Genomic DNA, 20,548 nt, shown 5'->3' on the forward strand with positions numbered 1-20,548 from the left:
TTCAGTAGCTGTGGCTCGAAGGCTCTAGAGCTCAGGCTCAGCAGCTGTGGCTCACGGGCTTAGTTGCTCCGCGGCATGTGGGATCTTCCCGGACCAGGGCTCGAACCTGTGTCCCCTGCATTGGCAGGTGGATTCCTAACCACTGTGCCACCAGGGAAGCCCTAAAAATATATTCTTAAGGAAATTTCTCATTGTCAAAAATTTCTTCACTATAACAAGGCCCAAGGTGTTAATGATATAAAAATCCCAGAGGTATCCTTTCCAATCTTCACTCTTAACCAAAGTATCAGGTGATCCTGGTCAGTTACTTGCCCCTCTACACCACACTTTCCTCAACTAAAAAATTCAAATGTCATTTCTAAACCTAGCCTATAATCTTGCTGTCGTGAGTAATATAGATAAGAATCTTGAGAAATTTCATATGTACAAAGTGCGTTAATTGTGCTTAATCAGCTAATCATAGACGCTTAAGAGTGGTCAGGTCCATGCACCACTCTCAATTAGTGACAAATATTTTCTGCAATATTTATGACATATTGTAACTTAGTTTCTATTTGAATGCTTCCACGGATGGGAGTTCACTTTGGTGCAAGTCAATGCATTACATTATTGAATAGTTCCAGTGTTAAATTATTTTCCCTTATGCTGACTTGAAATATTTTTCGTATAAATTCTATTCCTCTGTCTTATTTCTGCTCCCTGTATTAATATAGAAAAAATCTACTTTTTCGTTTTCATGATAACAATTCAAGCATCTGAAGGCAGTTTCATGCTTTCCTTAAGTCTTCTCTTTCTAGAGGAAACATCCCCTATCCTTAGACCGTTTCTAAAATGCCTTTCTCTAGGCCTGGAAGTCATCAAGGTTTTCCTTTGAATGTGGTGCCTGGAAGTAAAACCTACACTTCTGAAGTGACTTGGTCAGTACATAAGTCAGAAGGAAAACAATAACCCTTGTTCTGGGACCAAATGCTTATGTTAATACAGTTTAAGACTAGCTTCTTAAAATTATAGTTCCCACTTCTGTTAAGGACAATGTAGCTTCTATTAGACCAACATTTCAGCATTTCACAGAAGCAGAAAAAACAATACTAAAATTTGTAGAGAACCTCAAAAGACTCTAATAGCCAAAGCAATCTTGAGAAAGAAGAACAAAGCTGGAGGCATCACACTTCCTGATTTCAAACTATATTACAGAGCTAGAGTAGTCCCAACGGTATGGTAATGCCATAAAAATGGACACATAGATCAATGGAACAGAATAGAGAGCCCAGAAAAAATCTGCACATATATGGCCAATTAATTTATGACAATGGAGGCAAGAATATAAAATGGAGAAAGAATAATCTCTTCAGTAAGTGGTGGTGGGAAAACTGGACAGTTACATGCAAAAGAATGAAACCGGGCCCCTGTCTTATACCATACTGTATTAAATCAACTCAAACTGGATTGAAGACTTGCATGTATAACCTGAAACCATAAAACTCCTAAAAGCGTAAAACTTCTAGAAGGAAACATAGGGGGTAAGCTCCAAGACATTGGTGTTGCCAATGGTTTTCTTTGGATTTGACACAAGCAAAAATAAGCAAGTGAGTTTTATATCAAACTGAAAAGCTTCTGCACAGCAAAGGAAACCATCAACAAAATGAAAAGGGAATCTACAGAATAGAAGAAAATATTTGCAAATTGTATATCTGATAAGGGGTTAATATCCAAATTATATAAAGAACTCATACAACTCAATAGAAAAAAACCCCAAACAATCCAATTAACAAATGGACAGAGGATCGGAATAGACATTTTTCCAAAGAAGACACACAAATGATCAAAAAGATACATGAAAAGATGCTCAACATCACTAATCATTCAGTCAATGCAAATCAAAACCACAATGAGATACCACCTCACACCTGTCAGAATGGCTATCATCAAAATGACAAAAGATAACAAGTGTTAGAGAACATGTGGACAAAAGGGAAACCCCCTCATGCACTGTTGGTGGGAATGTAAATTTGTGCAGCCACTATGGAAAACAGCATGGATTTTCCTCAAAAAATTAAAAATAGAACTACCATATAATCCAGCAATTCCACTCATGGGTATTCATCCAAAGGAAATGAAAATAGGATCTTGCAGAGATAAGTGTATTTATATACATACAGTTGACCCTTGAACAATGCGGAGGTTAGGGGTGCCCACCCTCCTCAAAGTAACAAATCTGCGTATAACTTATAGTCGGCCCTCCATATGTGCCGTTCCTCCATATTCGTGGTTCCTCCATATCCATGGCTCCGCATCCTGGGTGTCAACCAACCTCGGACTCTAGCATTCTATATTTACTATTCAAAAAAAATCCACGTATAAGTGAGTGGACCCTCGCAGTTCAGACCTGTGCTGTTCAAGTTCAACAGTATATATAATGGACTACTATTCAGTCGTGAGAATGAAGGAAACCCTGCTATTTGCAACAGCATGGATGGACTTGGAGGGCATTATGCCAAGTGAAGCAAGTCAGACAGAGAAAGACAAACACCGTATGATCTCACTCATATATGGAATCTAAAAACATTGAACTCAAAGAAGCAGAGAGCAGAATGGTGGCTGCCAGGGGCTGAGGAGTGGGGAAAACAGAGAGATGCTGGTCAAAGGGTACAAACTTTCAGTTGTAAGACGAATAAGTTCCAGGGATCTAATGAACATCATGGTGACCATATATAGTTAATAATACTGTATTATTGAAAGTTGCTAAGAGAGAGGATCTTAAATGTTCTCACCACAAAAAAGAAATAGTAATCATGTGATGTGATGGAGGTGTTAGCTAATGCTAGGGTGGTCATCATTTTGCAAAATACAAGTGTATCAAACCAACACACTGGACACCCTAAACTTACAGGATGTTATATGTCAATTATATCTCAACAAAGCTGGAAAAATACTAAAAGAATACAAGTGAACAAATACAAAAATACAAAATAAAAAATACAGATATGGAGAATAAAATGCAAAAGTTCAATAGATCTATAATAAGACTCCCAAATGTATACTCCCAGCTTGCCATGTCTCTTGAACTTCAGACTGGAATATTCACACTAACTAATAATTGTACTTGGATAGTCCATTGACCTTACATGTATTCATTTATTCAATTAACAAAAATTTTAAAAATAAGATTCACCAAATTTAATTTTTCATGTACTCAGATCTACAGCTTCTCCCAAACAATCATAAGATCTTACTGCTTCAAACTTTGTTAAATGAAGCCCTTTCTCTACATCCCGTTTCACTATAGAAGGTAGCTCAAAGTGCCCTGCCCTTTTGTCTGTATCGCTGCAACAGCCTCCTAAATGTGTCTTTATGGGTCCAGTCTTGCCCTGCTTTGAATCCATTCTCTCCCTAGAAGCCCAAGTAATCTTCTAAAGTGCAAGCGTAATCATGTCACCTCTCTGTTTGAACCCTATCAAAGACTCTCCATTGCTCTTAGGAAGAAAAGCCTAGGTCCCTGACACGGCTTCCGAGGACTCACTTCCGCTGACTCTGCAGCCTCAGGCTTACTCCGGCCCCCCCGCCCCCCCCCAACTTCACATGGCCACACCGCACACCTCTGCAGCCCCTTCTGCTGACATGCCCCCTGCTATTCCAGCCCTCCTGACACAACCTCATGTCTGTTCGCCTTTGAATCTCAGCTTAGGCTTTGGGACTTTCTTTGACCTTCTGTCTTTAAGACTGGGCAAAAATGCCCCTCCTCTGTGCTCCTCTAGAGCTGGCACTAAGTTCCATCCTAACACGGACCCAGGAACTCTCCTCCTCTGTTGACCTACATCCTCTATGACAGCGGTCCCCAACCTTTTTGGCACCAGGGACCCATTTCGTGGAAGACAATTTTTCCACAGACCCCGGAGGCTGGGGGGTGAAGGGGGATGGCTCAGGCAGTAATGCCAGTGATGGGGGGATGGCTCAGGCAGTAATGCCAGCGATGGGGAGCGGTAGATGAAGCTTCAGCTCACTTGTCCACCGCTCACCTCCCGCTGGGCAGCCAGGTTCCTAACAGACTGTGGACCGGTTCCAGGGTTGGGGACCCCTGCTCTACAAGACCCTCAACTTACGGGCAAGTGCTGTGTCTAATCTACAGTTGTATTCTCAGTACCTAGTCCAGGGCACAGCACATAGTAGGTATTCATCAGATATTTGTTGAATAAATCAAAAGAGTAAAGTAGAGAAATGAAATTAGTCCACATTAGTAATAATTTTGGTAGTTGAGAATAATTTTCGTATTTCTTTCACTGGTTTTCTTCCTAAATCACTAAACTCAAATTTTATGTATAACCATTTCTAGAAGAGGTTCCATTTAAATTTTGCAAAATTAAAGCTGAATAACTTCTGCTTTAAAACTCAGACATGGCAAAAGGATCTTTAAATACAATTTAGTGAAGAATTTGGAAGGTGAGAGATATTGGTTGCCCTTAGATTGAAAAAAATATGTATTTATAAAAGGTTTATCACAGTCCCTGGCACAGAGAAGGTTCTTGATAGTGTTAAGTGAATTTGTCTTTCTGTGCTGTCAAAACACTAATTTCTCCAAACCTCCCTGTTTTCTCAACTTCCCTGTTCTCCAAAAAGGAGGGTGATAAAAACCACTCCCCATATACACACACACAGAAGGAAGAGGCATGGCCAAAGATAGAGATATAGCTTTGTTTAGTTCAAATGTTGAACCTTAAAAAAGAACAAAATAAAAAAAATTTAAATTCAACTACTATAGGTTATGCTTCAGAAATGGAGTCTAGAGGAGTTTGTGTGAATTTCTGTCACTCAGGTGAGATGGCCCCTCCTCAGAGCCAAGTTAACTATGGCTAGTGCTGGTGGGGACAATGCAAATCAATAGTAAGAATAATTGAGGATGTCATCAATACTAGAATTACAACTAGAGGAATACCTGCCACAGAGGGAAAGTATCAATACATGGAACTTTGACCTTGACTGCCGCAGGTGTTTACCTGCAGTGACACATCTGGGGAAAGAGACCACAATTCAGGGTGATCAGCACAGGTACTTCTGTGTTCATTATGTGGGGCGTGTGTGTGTGTGTGTGTGTGTGTGTGTGTGTGCCTGGTTTGTGGACATCTTTTTTTTTTTTTTTTTTTTTTTTTAAACATCTTTATTGAAGTATAATTGCTTTACAATGGTGTGTTAGCTTCTGCTTTATAACAAAGTAAATCAGTTATACATATACATATGTTCCCATATCTCTTCCCTCTTGCATCTCCCTCCCTCCCACCCTCCCTATCCCACCCCTCTAGGTGGTCACAAAGCACCGAGCTGATCTCCCTGTGCTATGCGGCTGCTTCCCACTAGCTATTTTACATTTGGTAGTGTATATATGTCCATGACACTCTCTCACCCTGTCACATCTCACCCCTCCCCCTCCCCATATCCTCAAGTCCATTCTCTAGTAGGTCTGTGTCTTTATTCCCGTCTTGCCACTAGGTTCTTCATGACCTTTTTTTTTTTTCCTTAGATTCCATATATATGTGTTAGCATACTGTATTTCTTTTTCTCTTTCTGACTTACTTCACTCTGTATGACAGACTCTAACTCCATCCACCTCATTACAAACACCTCCATTTCATTTCTTTTTATGGCTGAGTAATATTCCATTGTATATATGTGCCACATCTTCTTTATCCATTCATCTGATGATGGACACCTAGGTTGCTTCCATGTCCTGGCTATTGTAAACAGAGCTGCAATGAATATTTTGGTACATGACTCTTTCTGAATTATGGTTTTCTCAGGGTATATGCCCAGTAGTGGGATTGCTGGGTCGTATGGTAGTTCTATTTTTAGTTTTTTAAGGAACCTCCATACTGTTCTCCAGAGTGGCTGTATCAATTTACATTCCCACCAACAGTGCAAGAGTGTTCCCTTTTCTCCACACCCTCTCCAGCATTTATTGTTTCTAGATTTTTTGATGATGGCCATTCTGACCGGTGTGAGATGATACCTCATTGTAGTTTTAATTTGCATTTCTCTAATGATTAATGATGTTGAGCATTCTTTCATGTGTCTGTTGGCAATCTGTATCTCTTCTTTGGAGAAATGTCTATTTAGGTCTTCTGCCCATTTTTGGATTGGGTTGTTTGTTTTTTTGTTATTGAGCTGCATGAGCTGCTTGTAAATCTTGGAGATTAATCCTTTGTCAGTTGCTTCATTTGCAAATATTTTCTCCCATTCTGAGGGTTGTCTTTTGGTCTTGTTTATGGTTTCCTTTGCTGTGCAAAAGCTTTTAAGTTTCATTAGGTCCCATTTGTTTATTTGTGTTTTTATTTCCATTTCTCTAGGACCTGGGTCAAAAAGGATCTTGCTGTGATTTATGTCATAGAGTGTTCTGCCTATGTTTTCCTCTAAGAGTTTGATAGTGTCTGGCCTTACACTTAGGTCTTTAATCCATTTTGAGTTTATTTTTGTGTATGGTGTCAGGGAGTGTTCTAATTTCATACTTTTACATGTACCTGTCCAATTTTCCCAGCATGTGGACATCTTAACGTGCAAGACACAGTCAAGCCATATGAAGACAGTTATCAGAGGATGGGGAGTAGAGATACAGAAACAATGGTTTTATTTTTCTGTGCAAATGTGCAAAAGCCATAGTCACACACAATGCAATTGAAAATACAGAAGAAGACAGAGAAAAGGGAGTGTTTTTAAGTCAGCTATGACAAGACATTGGAAAATAGAAAAGCAACTACTGACAATTACAGTGACAACAGAGGCATCAGAACTGTACAGAGAAAGAGATGGTGAGTGATTCTTAAATATATTTGGAAGGAAACATGTTACATTTGGAATGACTTGTAAGTATATAATTACAGATATGCCCAATGGGAGCAAATGTGAAAACCGTACACGTGGTCTTTGGCTGTATCAATTTTATGCTTACTTAAGATAATCTGGGAATGCAAATATTGATGGGAAGGTTTTCCCCATGTCTCTTGCCATGAAATCTAGCTTTGGAACAGATCAGCTGAGATGTCAGGATGGCACATACTGTGTGGAGGCGAGGGGAACGGGGAGTAGAAAGGAAAGACTTCAACATGAGACTCTCCCAGTTAAGTGCCTGCCAGCACTCCACAGGATAAATTTGCTGCAAAAACCTCTATTATTGTTGAAAAATAAAACTGAAGATATTTCCTTTGCTTTTATAGTATACTACTTCGTAATTTTGATTTCATGGTATAGTTAAGTTTACCTTGGTAATTTCCACAGAAAAACAAGTTTCTTAAAACAATTGGAACTAAATGAGTATTGGATATCACCCAATGGATAAATTACCCTCACAGTTTCAAACCAGGGCAGCTCCTAAAGACACAAACACATTTACAAAATGATATTTGCTGGGCCATTGTTATTACAGTTGCTTTCTAAATTAATTCATAGGATCAAATTATTTTCCCTTTAAATGAACACGAATAATGGCTCCTTTGGAAGGAATATCCACACAAAGATATTTAGCATAAATGATAACATGCAGTGTGGAAGCAATAAAAATATTAGCAAATAAAGTTATTTTCTAATTACTATTTTATATACTGTAAGCAAGAATATATTAATCTTTGCATACCTTATTAATTTACTTTGTAGATCTGTCATTTCAGGTATTTATTTCTTAAAAAAGTCATAATGCCAAATATACTTTGATTATAATAGGTACTATGCTTTTTTTCTCAGATAGCTGAAGAGGATAAATTTACTTGGAAATTTTAGAAAAATATGCCTCCAAGAAATTCAAGTTTTATAATTTACATTTTTAGTGTATGCATATACAATAATGCTTATTTCTTTATTGAATATGCATTGAAAAGCAATTGAGATTAGTCCATTTGACAGAAATGTCAATAAGCTCATAAATCTATAAGCAATTAACAAAAAGTTATTATTTGGATAGAAAATATTGCAGGAAAAAGAAATGGAGAAAGGTTTTATCTGTCATTTTTTCTGAGGAAGGAAGGTTTTTATGGAATTGTAAATTATACTGGTGAGATATATAACTTGAGAATTGATACCAATTGTATCAGAAAATTTTCTTTCTAGATTTTGAGGGATTTCATGGAATTTCCCACTTTCTCTTTATATGTATTTTTTAACTTACCAGAGAACTGGCAACACTTCATCTGAATAGCTTGTATAAGCGCATAGATGGATATAAATAATTTAATCAGTAATTTTCAAATTGTCGTGTCATGAATAACAGATAGGAATGAAAGAACATAAATGACTGAGGATGAGGGCGAATGAAGGCAACTTATATTGTAAAAGTACACACAAGGATGGGGTGTGGGAGAAAGTTGTTTCTTACTGCAGTGGTCACTCAAGTACAGAAGCGCTAAGAATGATGGCATATTTGTCCTAAATACTCTCAGCAGTGAGATGTTTCTGCTCGTATTAAGAACAATTCTTTTTTTGCATTTAGAGCCGGAATAGGTAAATATTTGACATGCTCATAAAGTGCTTGCAATATGCTTAAAATAGTCCTTGAATTTATTTTAATTTTCAAGATGGTTTTTATTTCAAGGCATCTCTTGAAATTCATGGCTTTAAAGTGTGGGAATGTTCACAGGTACGTCAATAATCATCCTGTTCACCCCACTCCACCACGGGCTCATCACTCATGCGCAGAATGAGGTAAGAAAGAAGCTGGAAGAGGTTCTGCCAGAGCAGGAGGGAGACATAGAAGGAGAGGCCGCTTACGTCCAGCTCACAGCGCGCGCCGGCGAAGGCCAAATCACAGACGCACTGGAACTTGTTCAGCAAGTCGTGGCATTGGCCTCCATTGAGGCAGGGATCGGAGGCACACTCATCAATGTCCTTTTCACACCTTGAAAACAGAAACAGCAGAAACCCGGGCCCCAGTTCAATACATTGTCTGTGAAATGAATGGGGAGGGAGAACGCTGGCCTGATCCACCTAGAACAGCGCGGTGTAATTGACCAGTCCCCATGCCCTTTGTTGTATATGCTCGATAATGTGGGAGATAATCTTCAAAATTCCTTTCACAAATTTTTCTTTTAATGAAAATAATTTGTACACACACACACACACACAGTTAATAAGAAAGAGAAAACAGGTGCAAATATCTAGAAACCAAGACAAAATGGGGCCATGCATAAGTCAATTTCTCCCTCTAGAGTGTTAGTGTCGTTGCCACCTTATAAAAGTTCAGTTTATTGGGGTACACGGGGACCAGGAGAGTGAGCTGTAGTTTTTCAACCTAGCATCTACAGAGCAGACCTCCACTGAAGCTGTGAGAATTCTAATGCATCAGTGCCCCCAAGTGAAGGGGTAAAGCCCCTCAGAAACAGAAAAATGTATTTGGTTTATTCTGGGAGATTTGGGATTATTATCCTTGGGAAACCCATTTTTAACCAAAACCCAAAATAGATAATTAGAAGCTTGCACTTGCTAATAAATCAGTTTCATAGCTAAGTGTAATTTTTGCATGTTCAGGTAGAATGATTTTCAAAAGCCAAAATTTCCAAAAACAAGTGATATCAATTCTAAGGTAAACAGAAACCTTCCTCTTCCCCGGGACACTGTCATTTTCCCCCTAATTTTCCATGAACTACTACGTGTTTTACCCAAGCACTCCCCAATCACTCATTGAGTAGATATTTATTTAGCACTTACCACGTGCCAAACCCCCTGCTAGGCCTTGGGATAGATGGGTAACTGAGGCGTCTTTCTTACTTTGGGAAATTCATACAAAACCTCAGCTTCGGGAATCTCTATAGAGCAGCTCACAAGGTTGAAGTCCAGTGTAAACAATTTCTCATTCCCCACCTCCTAAGAGGTAAGCGTGCATGCCTGGGTCATCCACTAATCCCTAGGCTCAAACTGAAGGGATGAGGTGGTAGGTTGGGCAGGGCCAACCCAAGGCATAAAGGGAAAAAGATTTCTTCCCAGAAAAACAGCTCCTTATCCCCTTAGATACCAAGCATAGCTGAGATATTTTGTTTTCCTTTTTTGGCTTAGGCTTCTGGGCTGGAAGGAGGCTCCTCTGATTAGACCGGAGCATAACTTGGCAGTTCGAGGGAGCCTGCCAAGTACTCCCTGCCCTGGGTGGGCCAGAGTGTTCACAGCATCCATCATGTACAACCTGCCAGGGTGACAGCACAGAGTTGGAGGTCTAACCCGACAGAAGAGAAGGCAATTTGTTAGAGGACAGCTTTTCAATATCTTTGGACTTTATGGAAGTCACATCTCCCTAGGCCTTGGGAGACTGCCCAGTATTTTCTAGCTTTCCTCCAGCTATTCTTTCTCTATTTCTTATCTACTTCTCTTCTGAGCTGAACAGTGCACAATATACACACAATCATTATAAACATTATTGGAGCTTTCATTAGAGGTTATTAATAGGTAGAAAATCAAAACAAATAAATCCATTGGCATCCAGAGAATTAACTAATGACAGAGAAGGACTTTGAAAGCACAGAATCCATGGGACGTGTGTTCACTATTTTAGAAATGCATTTTCAGTAGAGAAGTTTATCCGGATGAAAAGACTCCTCGGAGAGGAACAGAAACGCTGAGCTTCCTTTTCTTACCACATTTCAAGTCAACAATTTGAATTTAAATGCCAGATCCCTCTTTTTTTTTTAAAACAAATAAACGTTGGAGGAAAGGGAAATGTTTGTTGTAAATAGGAATAAGGTGTGAGTAGTGGAGAAAAATAAGCCAAGGCTTTGAATGAGTTCTATGCATTGGCCATTAAACATTAATGTGCCATTAAGCATTAAGTGGTGACATTGAAGGCTGGAAGTAACCAGCACTTAAATATATAGTTAACGTGTTGTTCAAATTTTAGGACAAGAAAATCTTTGCAGTGTTTTTGATATATGTGGAATTGGAGGCCAACCGAATGGTCTCTGGGTTAATAATATGGTGCAATGAAAAGTGGAACGTGACTCTAGGCTACACACCTCCGTGCACATGGATACTCGGACTGCCTGTGCCGCTTAGAGCCAGCCACTGAAAGCAAGCCGTGAAGGCAAGAGCTAGCTAGCCTTGTCATTGAACGTCAGAGGGAAAAATGCAGGTGTGGCCGAGATTGCCTGCTGTTTTGTAAACGTGGCAAAAGAGCTGTATCTCTGTGGTGCCCAAAGAACTGGTTGAAAAAAAGAAAATTCAAATTAATCCAAACTCTAGTTGTTGTGGAGCAAAAATATACCCATTATTTTATTAACTACTCTTTTGGGGAAAATTAATTCAGTCAAGATCTCTTTGTCCAATGTGTTGGACTTGAATTGATCTAATTTGTTCGGAGGAAGTTTGATCAGAGATCAGTATTATCTTACCCTGGATGATATATGAGATGGAGGAGAACTCTTTCCCTTTTCTTTTAAGTGTTGCAAGTAAAGATTTAGTCATACATTTATGCCAGCACATCTACAGGTGAGCAGAGGCTTTGAAGGCAGTGCGACCTTGCAGCAGCACATGTCTGGATTGGCACCTGACCTGTCACTTAACCTCTTGGCTTCCGTTTACACAAATGCAAAATGGAAATAATAACAATTAGAGACAATAATAACAGTAACAATAATAACAATTTGTCCGGTGCCTGGCATAGCACTAGAAAAAAATGGCTAAGTATCTGTTACCTGCTGTTATAGTATCTCTACCTTGTAGAGCCCCAGTTTGTTACCATTCTGGGAACATTGATCCCCTTGGGAATCTGATAAAAGCTACGGAATATGCACCTTCTTGCACTGGACCTCACCTCGGCCAGTCAAATGCATATGCAAATTTGCCTGCATGTTCAGCAAGTCACAGACTGAAACCAGCGATCAACCCCATACCGACAATCCTGGCATAAGGTACAGCAGAGCTGAAGGGTTTCTCTGGGAAAGGTAGATTCATCTGGATAAAGTGTGTATACTTTTAGGGTTGAAGGTAATTCTAGGGGCAATCTTTAAGGTTTATTACATTTTACCTTCACCAACAACCGTGTTTGCATCATGTACTAGAGTTAGTGGGACAGAAACACACATCCAGAAGTACCTCTAAGAATAAACAATATCACATTTTACCGTTTTCGAAGACATATTTCCTTAGTTAAGTCTTGGCTAAAAAAGTGTTCTTGACTTTGACCTAAACTGTAATTTTTCTTCTTTTTTATTGTTTGTCTCTGTCCGGACCTATATTTCAGCATGGATTTTCCTATGGGAACTGAGATGAAAAATTAGAGGAGAAATAAACTTTGCATAATCTCGCTGTTGTTCAGCCCAGACTTTTCTCCTATAAAGCTCTGCTGCGACTCACCATTCCCCAGTGAAACCTGGCCAGCACACACATTTTACTTCACCCTGGAACTCCGAGCAGTTGCCACCGTTATAGCACGTGAGGTTGGTCTTCTCATTCCCACAGACTGCTGAGGGTAATCGGGTGTATCTAGAGAGAAAAGTAAGAGCCACACTGTTCATCTTGCTCATTTCATTTATGAAAACATTATAGAAAAGTTCATGTATATAGTCAATGCCAAACTAACTAGGTACTCAGGCTGGCTGAGCCACAAATGCTTAACTGTGCTGTTTTGTTCCAGAATCACCTTCTCAGTCCACAGCTCCTGCTGGAGGGCTGCGCTGTACAGAGCGTGGCTATCCATCTTCCACTGCTAACCAGTGTTCATTCGTGAGATAAGATCTATGCCGGGGGTGGCAATAAATTTAGCGCCGGAAAGAAACTTGCTATAGCTAGGCCAGAGGAAAATTGCATCTCTATAAAGGCCAGGAAAGAAAGGACAGGACTCTGGTACCCAAGCCCTCATGTGATTTCTCCGTTGCCTTTCACAGCTGAACTCCAGATGCCCTGCCAACACTTGCTGCCCCCGTCTAATAACTCACAGCTCAGCAGAATGCAAGCCAAGTGCTGTCCAGGAGGTTTGTACACGGCACGCAGTGGTGACCACATGTGAATTCTGAGCTTGGCTCTTTTGTTTATCAACAGAGCTGTATATACTAAGGAATCCTTATAAGGGGCAGAACAAATTGTTAGAAGCTAAGCAGAACTTTACTGTGTGATAAAATCCAGTGGTGTGAAGGGACTGGTTAAAAAGATTTTATGGTGTTCAGGTCCTTCGACCCACTGTGCATGTTATGCATGGAATTGAATACATAGTTAATATTCAGGAAATATCAGATGAATTTAATTTGTCCTTCTGTGCGCGCTGCAGCTAATATGGAGAAACCGGTCTATATGATGTTAAGTGTGTCTCTTCCCACAAGAGCTAATCAATTCGACTTTAAAAAGAAAATATCGTAAGGACTTTTCAAAGGAGCCAAACGTGTCAACCAGCGTTGAAAGAGGTCAATTAGCAATGCAAATATGAAGCTTTGTATACTTCAAATGTTCAATAAACAATTTTGAATCTCATTACAAAGTACTTTTGAATCAAAACTTTAATCTTTGAAAACTTGACTTTGATGAATCAGGCAGAAAAAATACTGGAGCACTGGTTACTGGGGCATATATGTTTATTTTACTTATCCAAAGTCACCATGGCAGTACTATTAATTTTGATCCTGAATGTCTTTTGCTTTTAAGCATTCAGATTACCTGTTGGCAAATGAGTCGGTTAACTCATGAGAAGTGACATTTTATTGGAATGTCAACACTCAGCACCTAACCCTGTGTCATGCCTTCACAGACTCTGAACAGCAATAAGTGTTACGGAGACAAATACATCTTCTTATAGGTGTGGCTACATATTCTGTCAACTAGGAGATTCATCCAGTGAAGATACCACTTCTGAATTAGTGTAATGTCTGCAGGCTGCCAGCCAACTCCAGGCCTTCCCGCCCACGTTCTGGAATCTATTGCTTGCTAGAAATAACCGTCTCACGTGCCTATAACAACTCAATTGTTTAGTGAATTCAAAACAAGTATAAGTTATAAAAACAATAATGAATTCTACTTACATACAAATACTAAAGCAGTGTGACTTGGCAGGAAAATACTCATTCCTGTTTCTATTTAAATTACATGAAACGGATATGACTGCTAGAACTAAGCTTTATAGTTTTAGAAAAAACTGTGAAATGCTTTGAAATGGGCAAAAGAGATCACTGGGTATTCTTTCAATGGAATGCTGGGTGTTATATAAAAGACCCTCTAAGATTATCTGATTTTTCTAATGTGTATGACTCAGGTTTTCTTTACCAAGCTAGTTCACAACTCTGTAAGTTGTAGAAAATTATAGTAATACTAATGGATCTTGTTCATTGAAGTGCAAATGAATTTGAAGCGATACAGTCAATTGTCACACTGTAGAAATAGTGTGGTTCAAATATTAATTTTGTTGCCCTATAGGCTATTACACAATTTTGCATTTATTGGTAAATTCATTTCCTCATCCCTATTTACAAGTGTGTATATATATTATATGGACATATTTATGTATATGATTAGATTATCCTTTGACATTTTGATTTTTATCTTACTGGTTCCCTCATTAATGACAAAGTCATCAAAACGTTCATTCTGAGAGTCATGATTTCACCTTTTTGAAATTATACTTTAACATAGTCTTTTCAGAATTATATGAGTTTACCTGCCTGAAATACCCCAGAGCATTCTCTTAGGGGTAGGAATCATGCTTCCTCCAACAATACTAAAATTCAGCTCTTGCATTTGTTGTAAATGTTATTTGTTTCCTGAGGCCTTAAGGCTGTCAGACTCTGGGGCTGTAGTTCCTGAGACATTCTAACAGAGATGACTGAGAAAACATTTTGCTCAAAGTCTGGTCCAAACCCTGCCCTTCCTCTTTGTAGAACATGCCAGCAGGTGAGATCCTGTCTTCCCAAGACCAAACTAACTGTGATGGCCGTTGACTGTCACCCCCTGCTCAGCACAGCCTGTATGTTCATACCTGGGTGGAGAGCTTTCCAGTTTGAAGATGTAGAACACAGCTCCAAACACACTTTATGTGGATAATTTGCTCACCTGCAGAATTTTCCTGTGAAATTTCCAGGACAGTGGCAAGAATAGCCACTGGCGTCACTGACGCAGGTGGCCCCGTTTGCACACAGGTGACTCTGGCAATTGTCTACATCTGATTCACAGTTCACACCGGTGTAGCCAGGCTCACACCTGCAGCGATAGCCTGCAACTCTGTCGGAGCAGTTGCCATGGATACAGGGGTTTGAAAGGCATTCATCAATGTCGAGTTCACAGTGTGCCCCTGACCATCCCACGGGACAGGTGCAGTGATGAGAACTGTACGTGTCTTCACAATGTCCTCCATGCGAGCAGGGGTCGGAACTGCAGGCGTTTAACTGCAAACAGCCAGTAACCACTGGATGTACAGAGATTTTGAGAAACTGCTCCTCCTGAGGTTTATTAATGAAACCATGAACATTTTCAAAGTAAGAGAGATAAATGCCACTGATTTCTATTGTACTTAGACACCCTCGCAGGCCCTGCGTGTTGTCACTAGCTCGCTCACCCACATAAATGTTTATATCATCCTTCAGGAAGTTGAGACTCCCAGTAGCAACTGCGCTGGTCACAAGAGGTGTCCGCTGGTCCACTTCCATTTGCCACCTGGAAGCCTGGGCCCGTGGGTCTGTCATGGAGAGAGTCACTTGGTGCCACACGCCATCATTCACTGACTGCAGACTTGTCAGACTCAGCATGTAAAAACTGTTGCCACTTTGCAGCTGAAATAATAACTGGGAATCCCGAATGCTAATATTAAGGAATTCAGGCTCCTTCTCTGCGTGCAATATGATCGCATTTGCGTCCCTTGTTCTGAAACCAAATGTGATATTGGTGAGTTCTCTGGTAATATTCCCATTGCTCCTGAATAATATCTCACTGCTTTGTCCATTAAAAACAGCATTTGCGATACCTAAAGAGAGAAGGCAATGCCAATCAGCAACTTTACTAAATCTGTAATGTTTGCCTAATTACCTTTATTGACATTAATGATCATCACGTTACTACCGTCATGTATGGATTGTCTGATACAGGCTAGGCACTCTGTTAGTTGCTTTTATATTATTTTTAATACGAAGTTCTCGAATACAGGTTCATTATTATTATCATCTCTATTTTACGGAAGAAGAAATTGAGACTCACAGAGGTTAAGTAATTTTCTCACGGTCAAGTGGCTAATAGATAATTAAGCCAGAATGTCAAACCTGGGTGGTCAGATGCCAAAACCCAAATCATTTATTTCTTTTCCACTGAAATGCAGTACCTTCTAATGTTATTTTACAGCTGCTCCCACAAATAAAGCATTGGTTACCCATTTTACACATAAAGAAATCGAGCACAAAGAACTCACAAGTCTAGCTATAAACTGGGCCTCAAGTGACACAGTTAATTAACAGTGGAGTCTGGCTTCTGAGTAAGCTGACCGGGAAGCACTTAAAAGTAGCATTCTAAATGACTGATTTACTACCTGGCAAACTCCAGTTATGTGCTGAGTTACCAATCTGTGCCTAACTCCAAGTAGCATCCTGTGGTTGGGCAAAATTATACAACCGTACCCTCTGCTCTAATATACGCCTGCATACATGCGACCACATGGGACCACAGCACTTTTGGGCAATCTTATTGCATTTTTCTATTAGACTGTTTTTCCAATTCCACAAGATCACTCGTTCACAGCTTGCTTTATCTCTTAAAATATCTAACCCTATCTGTTTATGATCTCCTTTGTCACTTTCTTGAGAAAACAGGAGAAAGAAGAACTGCTTCAATTTCCCACCTAATCTGTAAACCTAACAAATCTGGATCCACTCTGCTTTCCATTTGTTATAATGATTGCATTGTCCTTATTCTCATCTGTAAATAATAGAAGAAAGATCTCCTGTACTCTGCCCCTGGTTCCTGACACAGGGCTTCTAAAACCCTGGTAAATTCCTAAGTGATAAGAGCGTTGCACAGGGAGCATCTTTGTTCTAATGAGACAACGACTCTGGGTGGGCTCCTGGATGGAGCCTGGATGCAGGCTGGTCATCAGGAAGACCAAGCCATGATTAGAAGCTTGAAATTGTCAGCCCCAGCCCATCCTCTGGAGAAGGAAGAGTGCAGAAAATGGAGTTAATAATTGGTCACGCTTACATAAGGAAGCCTCCATAAAATCCCAAAAGCATGGGGTTCAGAGAGCTTCCAAGTTGTTAAACATACCCACGCTGGAATGGTCATGCACCCCAACTCCTCGGGACAGAAGCTCCTACACTGGGGACCCTCCCAGACCTCGCCCTACGTATCTCTTCATCTGGCTGTTCAACTGGGACCTTTATCATATCCTTTAATAAACTGGTAAACAATTAAGGGTTTCCCCGAGTTCTGTGAGCTGCTCTAGCAAATTAACTGAACCGAGGCGGGGGTCGTGGGAGCCTCAGATTTATAGCTGATCGGTCAGGAGCACAGGTGACAACCTGGACTTGTGATTGGCATCTGAAGTGCAGTGGGGGGTCTTCTAGTGGGACTGAGCCCTTAGCCTGTGAGATCTGACACTATGTCTGGGCGGATAGTGTCAGAGTTGAATTAAATTGAGATAACCTGTAGGACACCCAGCTAGTGTAGCAGAATTGCTTGGTGGGGGGACCCCCGCATATCAGGTGTCAGCAGTGCTGTGCGTGTATTCCTACTGTGGGTTTTCCCTACTCAGGTGGGAAACTGTAGGTGCTCCAGCACACATCCAAGGGCAACTCTCCCAGTCACGCCTTGGGTCCCTTTCATTTTCACCTTTTTTTAGATATTACTTCTACACGTAACCTCTTTCTGTTCTGTATCATCATTTTCCCTCCCTTTTTGTTGCTTCCCATCAGCATAAGAATATGTTGTAATTGCTCTGATCTTAGAAAATAAAAACACAGGCAAGACCCAAGAGCACTACCCTGACCTCTCTCTACCCTGTTGCTTTCTTATTTCTCTAGTTCCTTTTCCAGCAAAACTTCTCCACATAGTTTTATATTCACCTTGTCTCAACTTTCTCATCCCCCACTTTCTTTTTAATACCTTCAGCCTTGTTCCCCATCACGTCACTGAAACCAGTCTTGTCAAGGTCACGGTGACCTCTGTGTTACCTGATACAGCAGTCAATTCTCTATTCTCATTATCTTTCAGCTTTCAGTAGAAATTGACCTTAAGACACTGTCTTTACCGCATGTGGGTCACCGCACCCAACCTCGAACACTTGATTACACAGCCTATTCCAACCGCTTCTCAGTGTCCTGGCTCCTGTACCAGCCACGCCGCAGCTCAACACCTCCACGGCTACCGTCACATCTAGAAAGGGTTCCTAAAGCCCAAACACGGCGGACAGAGTTTATGTGACCCGACCCCTAACTCTCCAGTCCCATTTCCTGCCAATCTTCCTCATGCATGTGCTACAGCCACAAAAACTTCTTGCTATTTTTTGAAGATGCCAAGCTTGTTCCCGAACCAGGCCTTTTACACTTGCTGTTACTTAGACATGATATTGGCCCCCGATCTTCCCATACCGGACTCTTTCTCAACAAAATATGCGCTCAAATGTCACCTCCTCCGAGATGCTTTCCCCAACTATCCAAGTGAAAATGTTCCCCCTCCCCAATCCGCTCTCTTTTTAATTACTCAGCTTTATTTTCTTCATAGCATCTTGTAGCTATTTGAAATTATATTGTTAACTTTCCTACTTGTTCCTTGTCTGTCTTTCCTCACTAGAACATGAGCTTTTACGAGATCACGGAACTTCTCTGTCTAGGTTCTCACCAAACCCTATGCAGGGAACATTGCCTGGCAGAGAACAGGTGCCCAGTAAATATTACTAAATGAATAATCTATAAAAATAACTCAGTCCTTAATTCTGAAAAGTGAGATAATGATTAGAAACCACAGCAGGAGTAAGTCCAAGGGTATCATTCAAGTGTATCATTTGACTGGATTAACATTTCACTTGATTTTATTGCTTTTGACTGTGGTGTTGTTTCCCAGCAAGTTTGGTGTTGGGATTAGTCAGGAAAAGAGCAAGAAGTGTCTCATTACATGTTTTTACATAAATGTTAACATGACAAATCTCATTAACCCTCCAACTCCTGAAGGAAGAATACTCTCTGTCATGCTGTATAAACTAGTTTCATTGACAGGCTGAGCACATGGAAATCACTTCTTGTGATCTGAGTAAAAACCGCAGTGCCCGTTAACATTTATACTTTGCCTTTTCTTCAGGGAACTTTATCATAATAAACACACCTGTATCTAAGGTGGGTTGTAATTTTTAATTGTCTGTTTTCGGCTAGGATACAGAGATAGAAATGATTAAGTACTAAAGGCAAACTCGGGGTAATGCACAAGCTATACTCTCAAGAGTATGTTATTCTAGCAGAACTATCTTCTCAACACATCTCACTAGAAATAAATACAATAGTGTCATGAGGTCACATCAAATGAAAATTATACAAAATAGCAAAAGTGAATGCTAGGGTTTATACCTATCGGTTAGGAAAATTTCACCCCTCCTACTAATTTACATTTTCTCCCTTCATTAAGATAAGTCATACTTAAAAAAATGTTACTGAGACTTTTTGAAAGGTCAGAGGCAAACTTTTTCTACTTTCTGTAGTGGCAATGCAGTAGCAGTGAAGATCATTCACGCCTTTCTGACGTGGGGCATCCAAATCCTTTATATGGAGACGGAGGGCAATACGCACCCAGGGTATGGTTCTTGGACCGCCACTGTTTTTAGAAACCCTATTCTTTTTTTCCCTGTGAAAATGTTCAAAATGATTTAAACCCTATTGTAGAATATAACTGGGACTGAGAACTTTAGTATTTCTGTCAAAAGATTAACAGTAAAATTAATAAGTAGTAAACTATTTTAAACAAGCAATTCAGAGGGCAGAGCAATGGAAAAGGTGTCATTAAAGTTCTGTGTCATATTAGAGGCCTGATCTCATTCTTTACGCAAATTCATCATGCTTTATTCATGTGTGTAGCATATTATTTCTTAAATATGAAACATAAGAGTATTTGTATTCTTTTAGAAACCGCCCCCCAAGTATATACACTGTGCAATACATTTCACATACCATTTTGATATATGATTTTAAAATACAGAAACATAAAAGTAACTGTATTCTCATTCTCAGCCACTTTGGGGCTTGGTTGTTGATTTGGGCCTCAGGTCAATCTACCCCCTGGCTCCAGACCATTATTTTGGTGCAGTGTTTTCCAAGGTATTTTATGTATTTTTTAAAATTGTATGCAGATAATGTAATTTAAGTCTAGAGCAGTTAAGTGAAAATACTGAGCTAAATTGAAGAAAAATATATATTCATTTAACAAATATTTACTGACAACCTCCTACATGTTTGGCACTATTCTAAGTGCTGAGAGTAACGTGGGAAACCAGACAGAAAATCTCCTTCCCTTTTGAAACTTATATTCCATCAAGGAAAAGATGATGAACAAGTGAACAAATACCTGTGTAACAAAACATCCAAGGATGATTAGAGCCATGAAGAAAAGTAAAGCCAGGGAAGAGGGCACTTGGGTAGAAAAGGGAATG

The 20,548-nt window shown here is 39.9% G+C and overlaps 1 protein-coding gene across 1 annotated transcript in view; it reads right to left on the minus strand.

Moving 5' to 3' along the window:
• The window catches only part of CRB1 (crumbs cell polarity complex component 1), a 282,452-nt gene that overhangs the window by 26,079 nt on the left and 235,825 nt on the right, over nt 1–20,548 (minus strand). The window contains exons 10-12 of the mRNA XM_061185280.1: nt 14,989–15,895; nt 12,310–12,438; nt 8,743–8,869 (exon numbers count right to left, since the gene is read on the minus strand). Of these exons, the coding sequence (XP_061041263.1) occupies nt 8,743–8,869; nt 12,310–12,438; nt 14,989–15,895 (1,163 nt within the window). The remainder of the gene's footprint in view (nt 1–8,742; nt 8,870–12,309; nt 12,439–14,988; nt 15,896–20,548) is intronic.

This window comes from Eubalaena glacialis, chromosome 3, assembly GCF_028564815.1.
Source record: "Eubalaena glacialis isolate mEubGla1 chromosome 3, mEubGla1.1.hap2.+ XY, whole genome shotgun sequence".
Taxonomy (NCBI): Eukaryota; Metazoa; Chordata; class Mammalia; order Artiodactyla; family Balaenidae; genus Eubalaena; species Eubalaena glacialis.